Source organism: Nelumbo lutea, chromosome 3 (genome assembly GCF_056320005.1).
Source record: "Nelumbo lutea isolate HS-2025 chromosome 3, American lotus-T2T, whole genome shotgun sequence".
In the NCBI taxonomy this organism is placed as follows: domain Eukaryota; kingdom Viridiplantae; phylum Streptophyta; class Magnoliopsida; order Proteales; family Nelumbonaceae; genus Nelumbo; species Nelumbo lutea.
In genome coordinates this window covers 36,228,098-36,242,130 of record NC_142686.1, presented here as the reverse complement: position 1 = coordinate 36,242,130, position 14,033 = coordinate 36,228,098, and the positions used below count along the sequence as shown (strand labels likewise).

At 41.6% G+C, this 14,033-nt stretch overlaps 1 protein-coding gene across 6 annotated transcripts in view; it reads left to right on the top strand.

Moving 5' to 3' along the window:
- The window catches only part of LOC148864234 (exocyst complex component SEC8-like), a 208,324-nt gene that overhangs the window by 22,512 nt on the left and 171,779 nt on the right, over positions 1 to 14,033 (top strand). For all 6 annotated transcript variants that reach the window (XM_088980927.1, XM_088980926.1, XM_088980925.1 and 3 more), the window contains one exon: positions 5,789 to 5,962. In XM_088980927.1, coding sequence (XP_088837053.1) covers positions 5,789 to 5,962 — 174 coding nt within the window. The remainder of the gene's footprint in view (positions 1 to 5,788; positions 5,963 to 14,033) is intronic.

The window sequence follows — 14,033 nt, the reverse complement described above, 5'->3', positions numbered from 1 at the left end:
AGCAGCTCCTAATTGAATTAGGAGCTGATCTTTTAGGTTAACAAAAGAAGGAGGCGGCAGCTTTTAGAAGGGAGAGATATTCAGATCCTCTTCAGTGCTAAAATCACAGAAGGAAGAAATAAGCATCCCTGCAGAATTCTTTCTTGCCACCCCTGTTTGCCAGTTCGATCTCCAGTTGTGGGAGAAGTCAAGATTCAATCTTGACATCAGTTCTTTGAGAAAGAATTGATAGGAAGCTGTGCTCACGTGCCATCCTGTTGATTCTTGCGAAGGACAGAGTTCTTGGAGAAGAATACTGTTGATTCTGCTCCATCCTGCACTGTGCCATCTTCAGTGGGAGCAGTCTTTGGATCCTTCCTTGGGCGTGAACACCTTCGTTGGGAGATACTATTTCTTCGTATCAGGTATAATCCTCTCCTACTCCTTTTGGTTCAGATCTGGTTCAGTTTATGGTTCAAGAATGATCATTGAAAATATGATTTTCTAAAATAGGGAATGCGATTCCCAGTTGAAGGGAGAGAAAAATTTTTGAAATTTGCCCCCTTATTCCGCAATCTTTGGGTGTCCATACGATGGACATTTGAAATTCCCAGTTACAGTATGAAATTTGTGAGTTTGCTAAGCATTGTAGAAAGCCTTATTTATTGAGTAATAAAAGGAGTGATAATTCTTTTGATATTGTGCATACTGATATTTGGGGGCCTTATCATATCCCTTCCATGGGTGGGTACAAATATTTTTTGTTATTTGTTGATGACCATACCCGTTTTTCTTGGGTTTATCTCATGCATTCACGAGATGAGGTACCTTCCCTGACCCAAAATTTTCACCAAATGATCCTAACCCAGTTTGATGCCAAGATCAAAGTTCTCAGATCTGATAACGCAAAGGAATACTTTGCTAAATCATTGACATCTTATCTTCTTCATCATGGGGTTATCCACCAGAGCTCTTGCCCTCATACACCTCAGCAGAATGGAGTTGCCGAAAGGAAGAATAGGCATGTTTTGGAAGTGGCTAGAAGCCTCATGTTTACTTCCAATGTTCCTATTCGCTTTTGGGGTGATGCTATCCTCACGGCGGTATACCTTATTAATCGGGTTCCTTCCAGGGTCCTTGATATGCGATCTCCTTTTTTCCCTCCTACACCCACGTGAGGACTTGTTTTCTATTCCTCTTAAGACATTCGGTTGTACTTGCTTTGTTCAGCTTCTCAGACCCCATCACTCCAAGTTCGAACCCAAAGCCTCCAAATGCATCTTCCTTGGTTATGCACAAACTCAAAAGGGTTATTGCTGCTATGATCCTGTCTCCGGGAGGAAGTTTGTCTCCATGGATGTCACTTTCTTTGAGGGGACACCCTATTATCCTCGGGTTTCCCCTCAGGGGGAGAGCAGTGAGAGTGGGGGTTTGAGTTCTTGTCTTCAGGGGGAGAGCAGTGAGAGTGGGGCAGTTCCTTTACCTATTCCATTGGGTGATGAGAGTTGCAATGGTGAGGGTAGTCAGAGGGACCAGGAGTTGAGGGAGAGCTGCAATGGTGAGGGTGGTCAGAGGGATCAGGAGTTGAGGGTTTATCACAGGCAGCGCAGGCAGGTTGATCATGATCATCAGCAGTCCAAGCCATCTCCAATCTCATCTGCAGCTCCAAGTCCAGATACTACAGCCCCAAAGCCCACAAAGACTTCCTCTACAGATGATCTTGGCCTTCTGATTGCAGTTCGTAAAGGGAAACAACATTGTACCACATCCATAGCCCATTGTATTTTCCATTTTTTATCCTATGATCGCCTATCTCCTACCTACAGGTCCTACCTTAGTTCCATTTCCAATGTCCCTATTCCAAGAACAGTGCAAGAAGCCCTATCCGTCCCTGCATGGAAAGATGCAATGCAAGTTGAGATGGATGCCCTATTGAAAAACAACACCTGGGAGGTAGTTGATTTGCCCAAAGGAAAGAAACCAGTTGGGTTCAGATGGGTATTTACGGTGAAGCATAATGCAAATGGATCTATTGAGAGGTATAAAGCTCGGTTAGTTGCAAGAGGGTTTACACAGACTTATGGCATAGATTACTTGGAGACCTTTGCACTGGTAGCCAAGATGACTACTATTCGAGTCCTATTGTCCCTTGCAGCAAGTCACACTTGGACTTTATACCAAATGGACGTGAAAAATGCCTTTCTGAATGGAGATCTGCATGAAGAAGTTTACATGTGTTTGCCTCCTGGATTCTATGATGCAGAAATAGGTAAGAAGGTCTGCCGGCTCAACAAGGCTTTGTATGGTTTGAAACAGTCACCTAGGGCTTGGTTCGATAGATTCAGACTAGCTCTTGTGAAGTTTGGTTACGTACAGGCCCAGTCAGATCATACCCTATTCATCAAGAGGGTGGAGTCCTCTTTGACACTACTGGCAGTATATGTTGATGATATTGTGGTCACAGGGAATGATAGCCATAAGATTGAGTCTCTTAAACAGCTTCTTCATCAAGAATTTGAGGTGAAGGACCTTGGTGTACTCCGGTATTTTTTGGGTATTGAGGTTGCTAGATCCAAACAGGGGATCTTTATTTCTCAGAGGAAATATGTCCTAGACCTGTTGGTAGAAACTGGAAAATTAGGTGTCAAGCCTGCAGATACACCAATTGAACAGAACCACAGGATTAGTGCCGAGACTGGGGAGCTTCTTGAAGACAAAGTTATGTTCTAGCAATTGGTAGGAAAGCTCCTATATCTCTGCCTCACTCGGCCAGATATTACTTATGTTGTTAGTGTTGTCAGTCAGTACATGCAATTTTTTAGAACCACACATCTTCTTGTGGCAGAAAGAATCTTAGCCTACTTGAAGAGATGCCCAGGTAGGGGTATACTATTCACGAACAACAATCACATGAAAGTGGAGGTCTATATGGATGCTGATTGGGCTGGGAGTGTTGATGACAGAAGGTCTACCTCGGGATATTGTGCCCTTGTGGGAGGAAATCTTGTCTCCTGGAGAAGTAAGAAACAAAGTGTTGTCTCCCAGTCAAGTGCTGAAGCATAATACAGGTCCATGGCCAACGGAGTGGCTGAAATCCTATGGCTAAGATCTCTACTTGAGGAGTTGGGTATTGTGTATGAGAAGCCTCTGATGCTGTACTGTGATAATCAAGCCGCCATTAATATAGCACATAATCCAGTATAGCATGACAGAACCAAACACATTGAAGTTGACCGCCACTTTGTACGAGAGAGGGTCTCATCTCAAGAAGTATGCCTCCCTTACATCACATCCAGTATGCAACTAGCAGACATCCTCACTAAAGCTATATCAAGAAAGAAGCTAGAAGCGGATCTATCCAAGTTGGGAATGATGAACATATACTCCCAACTTGAGGTGGAGTGTAGAAAACATTGATGTGGGCCCCACAGCTGTGGTCCCACTCTGTCCGTAGGGTAGAATGTATCTAGTCACAGCTGTGGTCAATTTGTTATTCTGTTATTCCTAGTTGCTATTTATTTTTCAGTTTTATATTGTTTGTTATGTGTTAGCAGTTATGATGTAAACACCAAGGGCAGATATGTCCTTTCATGTAACTAGCATAACATATATATATTAAATTAAAGTGGTGGCGGCAGAATGATTGACATTCTGTTCTTTTCCTCAAAATCTGTGTTCTACTGCTCTCTCACCACTCTTTCTTCTACTTCTTCTTCACTTTCTCTTCTCATCGAATCTGAAACTTCTTAGTGATCAAGACTGGTAGCAGCAGTCTTGAACACCTACACCAAGGAAGTAGATCTAGCTTCAATAGAGGGTGAAACATTTGTAGCAGTGGCAACATTTTCATTTCCCTTATTCTTAATTCTTGAAGGTGCCAATTGAGGATGAAGCTTCCAACAAGTCTCTTTAGTGTGTCTAGGTTTCTTGCAATAGTCACAAAAGATCTCCCTTTTTTCTTCCTTCCTTACCTCTCTCTCCATATCACCATAATGCTTCAGCTTCATAGCTGCTAAAGCTGATTCATTATGGGAATTTTGTAGCATAACTTCTGCTCTCTTCACTATACACTAAAGAATATGTTTGAGACATGGAAACACTTTCCCTAGTAAGAAGTTGCTGTCTCACTATATCATATTTAGAATTCAGCCCTGCAAGGAATTCAAAAACCCTATTTTTTTGCACTAATTTGTTATATATTGTTGCATCGTTTTGGCTTTCCCATTCAATTATCTCCAGGTGATCAATTTCATGCCATAGAGACTTCAAAGTTGAGAAGTAAATCGACACAGGTTTCTTCCCCTGTTTCAGATTTGCCATTTCAATTTTCAGCTCATAGGCCCTTGCTACATCAAGGGGCTGAGAGTAAGTTTCCTTCATGTTATCCCAGATGTCTTTAGATGTCTTTGCCCAAAGATGGTTTCTACTAATATGAGGCTGCATTGAGTTGCAAAGCCAAGTTATGACTAGGTGATTTTCTTGAACCCAATTTGAATAGGAAGGGTCTTCCTTGGCTGTCATCTTAGCGTCACCATTCACATACCCTAACTTACCCCTTCCTCCAATGGCCATCATTGCAGATCAATCCCACTCAAGATAATTTGCTCCATCAAACTTAATGGTTGTAATTTGGAAGGAGTTGCTGTCTGTCACACTACCAGCCCCTACAAGTCCTTCCCCGATTGATTTAAACTCATTTCCAATATTCTCCATGCTGGATTGAACAAGATATCACACTTCCCAGCTCTTTTCTGATAAAAGAAATGATTTCTTAAAAAAAAAGCAGTTAAGCTGTAACCAATTGGCTGCAGCACAAAACTGGTTGTTCCAACAAGGAAAAACCCTAGAAAACAGAAGAGAACACAAGAGAAGTTCCAGCCACAACTTCTAGAGACCTCTGAATGTTCTCCACTTGCAATCAATCTCTAAACAAGCTAAAAACTACTCAGAAAACACTGAGTGCCATCTTCAGCCTGAGGTTTAACCCCTAAACCTCAATTGAATAAGTATCTCTGATTCTTCCTGGTCACTGGGCAAAAATAGAAATCAGAAAAGTGCTATAACAGTGCTCCGAACTCCACTGACCTCCAAGAATCAGGCAAAAAGGTCTGAAGTTCCAGCCCCAATAGAGTCTCATGCAGCCGGCTGGGCTAAGCATATATGAGATCGAAAGCTAAAGCTAAACCTGCTCTGATACCAACTTGAAATATAACTGTAACAATCCTAGGTTTAGTTCGAAATCTGTTCAAGGAAAGAAAAGAAGAAAAACAAAGAAGGAAGAAGAAGAAGGAATGAGAGAGAGAGAGAGCAGAATGAATAGGTTCTGCCACCCCTTTCATTGGCTTTTATATTACTTAATAAAAAAGGTGATACAATGACAAAAATACCCCTGTCAACCGTGACAGAGAGGAAAACAAGAACAGGAGCCTGAAACAATTACAAATAAAGATGGGGAGCACATTTCGGCATATAAAAACAACTAAGTATCCCTGTCTACATCTCTACATTCTCTAGCAAAACCTTCATGAGGTCTCGGTCCATCCTGACCATTCCTTATACTTGATACATTTCTTATTGAATTGGAAAAAAAAGAAAGAAATGATATAAGAGAATTCTGATAATTTTTAGGTCAGTAGTCATCCATTGGAGGTATATCATAAAACAACTTCTTGATAAACACAGTTACTTAAGTATTTATTTTGGTGATATTCTGATAAATGTTGATGATCTGCATGTTTCCTGATATTGAAGGATAACTGGTAGCACATTTTTATCATGCCTTATAATTTATTTTCTTTTTCTATTGCAGATCTTGCGGTTGTTTAGTGAATCTGCTGAAAGTATTGGGACATTAAAGGTTGATTTGGCAGAGGCTAAGAAATTTCTTAGCTCCCGCAATAAACAATTACATCAATTGTGGTATCGGTCAGTTACATTGCGCCACATAATCTCAGTGCTAGACCAAATTGAGAGTATAGCTAAGGTTTGTTGTTGGTTTTTCATCTGGCAAAATTCAACATTTTATATTGCAGAAACTTGGTGAACAAGTTTACATGGGATTCAGTTTCTGGTTATGGCTTATGGGATTTCCTTTGGTTTCTATTGTGCTAGAACATATACTTTAAATTTTTGTCTACCATTGTCATAATAATTTCATGCAGACATAGCCATTACACTGTTAAAATTATTATCACAATGCAGACATACCCTAGACAAAAAAGGAATTTGATGTGGGAATATGATCAGCTGAGAAACCTGGAGCTTCAATTGAGTTGTTGGTACCCAGGTGCTGGGCTGTTGAAAGATATCAGATCTAGGAGGCTGGTGTGGGTTAATGCTTTCGATATTCTATTGTATGTGTGTGTGCGGTGCATGCAGTCCTTCGTTTCAATAGGTGATACCTTCGGGTTGTTCAGGAAAACTGATAAAGTTGCAACTTGAATTCTAATTGAAAATTTAGGAAGTACAGAGCATTCCTCCATCACTAAAACTGAAGTTAGAATAGGTTGACGCTTTGATCCCTGATTGGTTGTTGAGAGTGATATTCTGTACAGATGGAGATTAAGATGAAAGAGAAAGAAGGGGAAGTGCAGAAGGGTGATAACAATGGAGAGGATGTAGCTGTTGACACTGGGGAGGTGAATTGAATGGGAAGGGCTGGATGATGATAGGAATCTTAGAAAAGGAAAAATGGAAATGCTCAAGGGGTAATATAGTAGGACAAGACAAATTCTCGCAGCATGTGTCCCTCAGTAAGAGTTCAAATAAATTTAGGGGTTTGGAAAATTTTGAATAATTGGGCGACATTTCAAAATTAAAGAAATTGGGCCCTGTTTTTAATTAAATACAAGTGGAAATTTTGTTGGGAGAGGCAGTGGAGTTAATGGGACAATACCCGGACAAACCCAAGAAAAAATTGTGACAGGCTCAGATGTGATGTTGAAAGGAATAGGGTCTGTGAGCTTGAGAGCTGTACTCGAAGTAGAGGAGAGGAGAAGAACACCACTGGTATGCTGTGAATGTCGAACTGAACTGCCTAGTCGACCATGCTATTATTTATATTTGAATGTAGTACAATGATACAAGTAATTGCTGGAATGCCCCTGATTAGTGATGGGACACCCAATTAACTTAAAACATTAGACAGGCTTAGGCCCATTAACACAGGCCCAGTTACAGGATAACTTAAACTTTAAGTATGGGCTAATAAGAACTCTTATCAGCCGAACACTCATACAAAGAGAATTCAATCATGTTTAGCTTGCCAAGTATGCCCCTGAACTTTGTTGCTGCCAGCCCTTTAGTCAATACATCTGCAATTTGCATCTCAAATGGAGTATAAGGCACACAGAGTTCTCCCGAGACAATTCTCTCTCTGACAAAGTGTCGATCAATTTCAATATGTTTTGCTCTATCATGCTGCACGAGATTGTTGGCAATGTTGATAGTAGCTTTATTATCACAATACAGCCCGAGAGGACCCTCAGCCTTAATACAAACTCATTAAGAAGAGTTTTGAGCCATAAGAGTTCAGCAACCCCGTGTGCCATAGCTCGGTATTCTGCTTCTGCACTTGATCTAGCCACTACATTCTGCTTCTTATTGCACCATGTGACCAGGTTTCCTCCCAAGAATGTACAGTAACTTGAGGTTGATTTTTTGTCTCCAACAGACCCAACCCAATCTACATCAGTGTAGGCTTCAATTTCAAGTCTGTTGTTTTTCCTGAAAATAATTCCTTTCCCTGGGCAAGTTTTCAAGTACCTGAGAATTCTTTCCACTGCTCTCATATGAGGGATCTTTAGTGACTACATGAATTGACTGACTACATGCACTACATAGGCAATGTCTGGCCGAGTAAGGGATAAGTATATCAGCTTTCCTACAAATTTTTGGTACCTCTCTTTATCACAGTATTCCTCACCCATTGATTCTTGTAGCCCATGGTTCGGTTCTATTGGAGTGTCTGCTGGCCTGCATCCCTGAAAGAAGGGTAGGATCCATCTAATGGACGCCATGGAGGGTGCGGAATGGGTGGGCAAATTTCAAAAATTTTCCTACCTTCTCCCAACTGGGAATCATATTCCCTAAATTTAGAATACAATATTCAAGGATTCTACTTGAACCATAATCAAACCAGATCTGAACCAAAAGGAAACAAGAAGGATTATACCTGATCTGGAGAAACAATATCTCCCAAAGTTGGTGTTCACGCCCAAAGAAGTTGCCAAGATCCGCTCCTGCTGAAGATGACACAGCTGTTGATGGAACAGAACCAGCAGGGTGCGTCCTACACACTGGATCCTTCGCAAGAATCCACTGGAAACTCTGAACACTGAATCCTTTTCAGTCTTTTCTGCAAGACTGATGTCAAGAACTGATTTCTTGACTTCTTTCTCCTACAAAGATCGAATCTTGCAAGAGGGGTTGGCAGCGGCTGGAGGAGAACTCCTGGGATGAAGATGGCTGAACAACTTTTCTTCTCTCTGGAGTTCTTGAGATCAAATCTCTGTTGTAGAAGACTTTCTTCTTTCTTCTTGGAAAAACTTGGTTCGAAATCTGGTATATTCGAATTAGCTTTCTCCTCCTTTCTTCTTGATTAAGAAATCCTCATAATTAGGAGTTATCTCAATCCAAATCAATATTTGGATAGGGGATAATCTTAATCCTATTTGCAGATTAAGTTAGTTTACTCCTGATCTTATCAGGAGGTTACTAGATTCAAATCTGATTTGAATTTGGTCTCCCAGAGTGGATAAGGTCAAAAGCCCAATCCTTTCACTAACATTAATCTCAGATTCGCCCCACAGATGGGTGATCATATCAGCCCAGGTCGTAATGGGCTTTTGGCCCATTAAGTGTTCAGTGTTTAATTAGTTTCCAATCTGCTGCCCAGTTGGGCTTCTTTGTATGGCGTGGGACCCAAGCATTGATCTACACACCAGCCACATGGGTTCGGCCCAACCTATATTACAAGGCTCGGCCAAATTCACTGAAAAACTCAGTGACCCCCTTGAGCCCATCACATGGACCCTATGGGCCCAACACTTACATTAAGTGGTCCCTGGGCCAAGCCATCTTATAAAAACCCAGGGACTGTGGGCAGGTGCAAGATTAGCCCATCAGGTATTATCCTAAATGGTCTTACACTTAACCTCTCAGCCCTTAATGATCAAGCACTGCCCGACAAGAGAAGACCTCTCCCTCGGCTGCAAGGAACAGTGCCGCACTCTCTACTCACATGGATCCCGGGAATTAAAAACTTTGCAAATGTTTTTGAAACTGTACATATACATATATATATTAATTTTGCAAAACAAAATTCCAACGATTGAAATCAACTGCTGGCAGTTTGGTTTCCATCAGAGACAGTGCATTCCCGATCATTACCATTGTCCGACAAAGGGGCTGATCCTGTCACTATGATCACTCACTCAGATGAATTCTCAGACTGCCCCAACATGTCCAGGTTTTGACCCCACTAAGGATCTCACTGATTGACATATCAAAGACAACCCGATCCGACACCTAGTGAAGTGTCATAATCGAGTTTAGGGGTTAGGTGTAACTTTCCAGTTTTGCCCATCTGTCTCCAAGGTCTAGGGCAATACTTGAAATCTAGTCCGGTTCAAGGATTCAAGCAATCCCATACTGCATGTGCCTTGGGTTTTACCCTGATGGCCGAGACAAGCCATCCCAACACTTGGTGGTACATCAGTATCAGCCTTGGCAGGATAAATCTCCCCCGACTTATCCAATGGCTGTGAACATTTAAAACTAACACGAGTCTCTATAAGTGTCCAGTTTTGGGGTCTTACACAGAAATATACCAAACAACATGAATCAAACATGTACTTTGTTTATTTACACTAAATGTCAAAAGTACATCAAATTGGATTGAAGCTAAGGGCATACACTAAATGTCAAAATAATTCCTTTCCCTGGGCATGTTTTCAAGTACCTGAGAATTCTTTCCACTGCTCTCATATGAGGGATCTTTGGTGACTGCATGAATTGACTGACAACATGCACTACATAGGCAATGTCTGGCCGAGTAAGGGATAAGTATATCAGCTTTCCTACAAATTTTTGGTACCTCTCTTTATCACAGTATTCCTCACCCATTGATTCTTGTAGCCCATGGTTTGGTTCTATTGGAGTGTCTGTTGGCCTGCATCCCATTATGCCTGTTTCCTCCAGGAGATCTAGCACATATTTCCTCTGACATATGTAGATTCCTTCTCTTGATCTAGCAACTTCATTCCCAAGAAAATATCTCAGATTTCCTAGGTCTTTGATCTCAAATTCTGAAGCTAAGAACTCCTTTAGCCTCTTCATCTCTTCCAAGTCATTTCCGGTAATCACCATATTATCCACATAAACAATGAGTGCTGTAAGTTTGTCATCTTGTCTCCTTGTAAACAATGTATGATCTGCACTGCTCTGAGTGTACCCCACTTTCTTGATGGCCATACAAAGTCTCTCGAACCATGCCCGGGGAGACTGCTTCAAACCATATAATGCATTCCTTAGTTTACACACCTTCTTTCCAACATCATAGCCTGGTGGAGGTTCCATGAATACCTCTTCATGAAGATCACCATTTAGGAAGGCATCCTTCACATCCAGTTGATGGAGTTCCCAAGAGAAATTTGCTGCTAGTGATAGTAGAACCCTGATTGTGTTGAGCTTTGCTACTGGGGCAAAGGTTTCTTTGTAGTCAGTTCCTTCCTTTTGTGTAAATCCCTTTGCCACAAGTCTGGCCTTGTACCTCTCGATTGACCCATCTTCCCTGTGCTTTACTGTGAATACCCACTTTCACCCAACAGTGCCTTTCCCCTCTGGTAGGTCCACTAATTCCCATGCTCTTGCTTTCATTAGGGCTTTCATCTCTTCATTCATGGATTTTTTCCACCTTGAATCAGATGCCGCCTCCGAGTACTTGGAAGGGACACATACAGAGGAAAGAGCAGACACAAAGGAGTGATAGGCAGGAGATAAGTGTGAGTAAGAAACAAAATCAGCTATGGGATGCCGGGTGGTACAAGAACGAACAGGCTTATGGAGAGCAATAGGAAGATCCAAATCCAAAGTGTGTGAGTTAAAATTACCTTGGATTGCAGAGACAGATTGATCTGAGTTCAACTGGTTGCAATCATGAGGTTGAGGGCCCTTCTTCCTTCTGCTGTTTGTAAGTATCTCTTTCTCTTGCCTACTGGAACCTTCAGGAGCATCTGCTGTATCAAGAGAAGTAATTGGCCCTTCTTCCTTATACTCCCTCCGAGATGCAGATTGCAGATGTTCTGACTAAAGGGCTAGCTACAATGAAATTTGTGGACTTACTTGGCAAGCTAAACATGATTGACATCCATGCTTAGCTTGAGGGGGAGTGTTGGTTCGGCTGTCTTAATTTGTATGCTTATCTTTGTTGGGTCTTAATTCATTAGTTATTGGGCCTAATCTTATTTAGTGTTTATTTTGACTAGGTGTCCCATCACTAATAAGGGGCATTCTGGTCTATTTATGTAACATTATGTAATGTTCTTATATATAATAGATTAGGGCTGGCTGAGAACAATTCTGCCGCCCATCCCATATCTTCTTCTTCTTCTCCTCTCATTCGACAACCCCATTTTTTTGAGGGGTGTTAGCATAGGATGATTGGTGTAACATGCCTGCATCTTCCATGAATGAGTTCAGGGATCTTTCAAAGTATTCAGTTGCATTGTCCGACCGGAATTGCTTAATCTTCTTCTCATATTGTGTTTCAATCATCTTGCAAAAAATCATGGTTATCCGTGGAACTTCATCACATCCTTTTAACAGATAAATCCAAGTGCACCGATAATAATGGTCAATAAAACTGATAAAGTAATGGAAACCATCAATGGAAACAATGGGTGAAGGTCCCCAAACATCAGAATGAACCAAATCAAAAGGAGCTCGAATTTCATTACTAGAAATTGGATACATTGTTCTACATTATTTTGAAAATTGACACACATCACAAATTAAACTTTGACTTGGAATTCCCTTACATAATTCGGGAAACAAAACTGCTAAAGAAGAGAAAGACACATGACCTAGCCTAGCATGCCGCAGGTGCTGCCTAGCTATTAACTCTGTTGGTTCGGCTGTCTTAATTTGTATGTTTATCTTTGTTGGGTCGTAAGTCATTAGTTATTGGGCCTAATCTTATTTAGTGTTTATTTTGACTAGGTGTCCCATCACTAATCAGGGGCATTCTGGTCTATTTATGTAACATTATGTAATGTTCTTATATATAATAGATTAGGGCTAGCTGAGAACAATTCTGCCGCCCATCTCATATCTTCTTCTTCTTCTTCTTTTCCTCTCATTCGACAGCTCTATTTCAGCAAATATGGTATCAAAGCGCTAATCTTTCGACTAGTTACAACAGCTGCCTCTTCTACTCGTAGTTAACTCTCTCACATCTTTTTTTTGGTTGCTACAAAGAAACCCTAGGGTTGGTCGTAGAACACAGCTGGACCTACATGTAGGGTTTCCCTTGGTTGTAGGGCCCAAGGGGAGTTAGACCCAGAGGCTGATGCCCTAATAGATGCAATACATCAGACTGTAGCCATTCGGCTAAGATAGATCTGTGTAGAACAGATCTAGGCGGAAGGACTAATCTCAGCAGTCTTAGAACTGTTCGTGGGTGAGGTTATTACCTGCGATAGCAGTGCTTAGCACATAGTAGAAGCCAACACAGCAAGTTGCAGGCTGCGGCAGCAATGATTAGAACACAGAAGAAGGTAGCACAACAAATTATAATCTGTGACAGCAGTAATTAGGGCACAGTGTGCAGTGTAGTACTTGGTGTTTCAGCTCTGTGTCGGGTTCTCAGGAGTGAGTTTTCAGTGCAGTAAGTTCCGTAAGTGTGAAACAGTTCACTATATATTGTGTTTACAGTCTTGACATTTACGAGTAAGAGAAGATGTCTTCCATATCCAGGGAAGTGTCTTCTAGAGATGTTAGGGCTTGTGGGAGATCTCCTAATTTGGAGAATCCAAATCTGCACAGCCTACAGATCACAAGTGTGTTGTTGGATGAGTACAACTTCAGAGAATGGTCTGTCTCAGCCATGCTTTTCATCACATCCCGGGAACTCACTGGTTACTTGGACGGGCAGAAAAAGGAACCCAAAGTGGGGAGTGCTGAATATGCAGCTTGGCGCAAGGAGAATGCTACAGTTATGTCCTGGCTACTTGCCTCAATGACTCCAAGAGTAGTTACGACTATTCAACATTTCTCCACAGCTGCTAAGATATGGGAAAAAGTTTCTAAAACCTATGGGCAGAAAAAGAATAATGCCAGAATTTATAGACTAAATCAAGACATTGTTGCCTTGAGGCAAGGAGATATGAGTGTTGCAACATATTTTGCTACACTAGGACTATGGGAAGAGTTAGATCACCACCTTATTATTGATTGGGAGAATGCCAGAGACAAGGAAAAGCATGACAAACAAGTTGAAGAGGGTAGAGCATTTAAGTTTCTGGTTGGCCTAGATCCTATATATGAGAGCATAAGGTCCCAAATTCTGGGAAGGGATGAAATGCCAGACTTACATCATGTTTACTACCTTGTGAAGAATGAAGAGGTGAGAAGAAAAGAGATGCAGGTTGATACTCAAACTAAACTAGCTGAACAGTCTGTGGAACATTCGGCCCTAATCTCTACAAATCAAAGGGGAAACAGGCACTCTGACAAGAGACATCTGAAGTGCACCCACTGTGGAGGGGAAAGGCATGTGAAAGAGACCTGTTGGGTTCTCCATTCGCATCTGAAGCCAGCTGCATTGAGGAAAGATAAGAAGCATCAGAAGGGTCAATCTGCAAGTGTGAATCTGGCTACGGGTCAAAGTGATGATGGTTCAAAACACTCATCTATAGTTACTTCCTCTTCCATGGGACAGACTACTAATTCCCCCGGAACCAGGTCCTTGGGTTTTACTGCTGATGAGGTAGAGGTACTTAGCCGGGCCCTAGCCCGTCTAAGGACCAATTCTCTTCCATCCTCCTCCCTTGCCA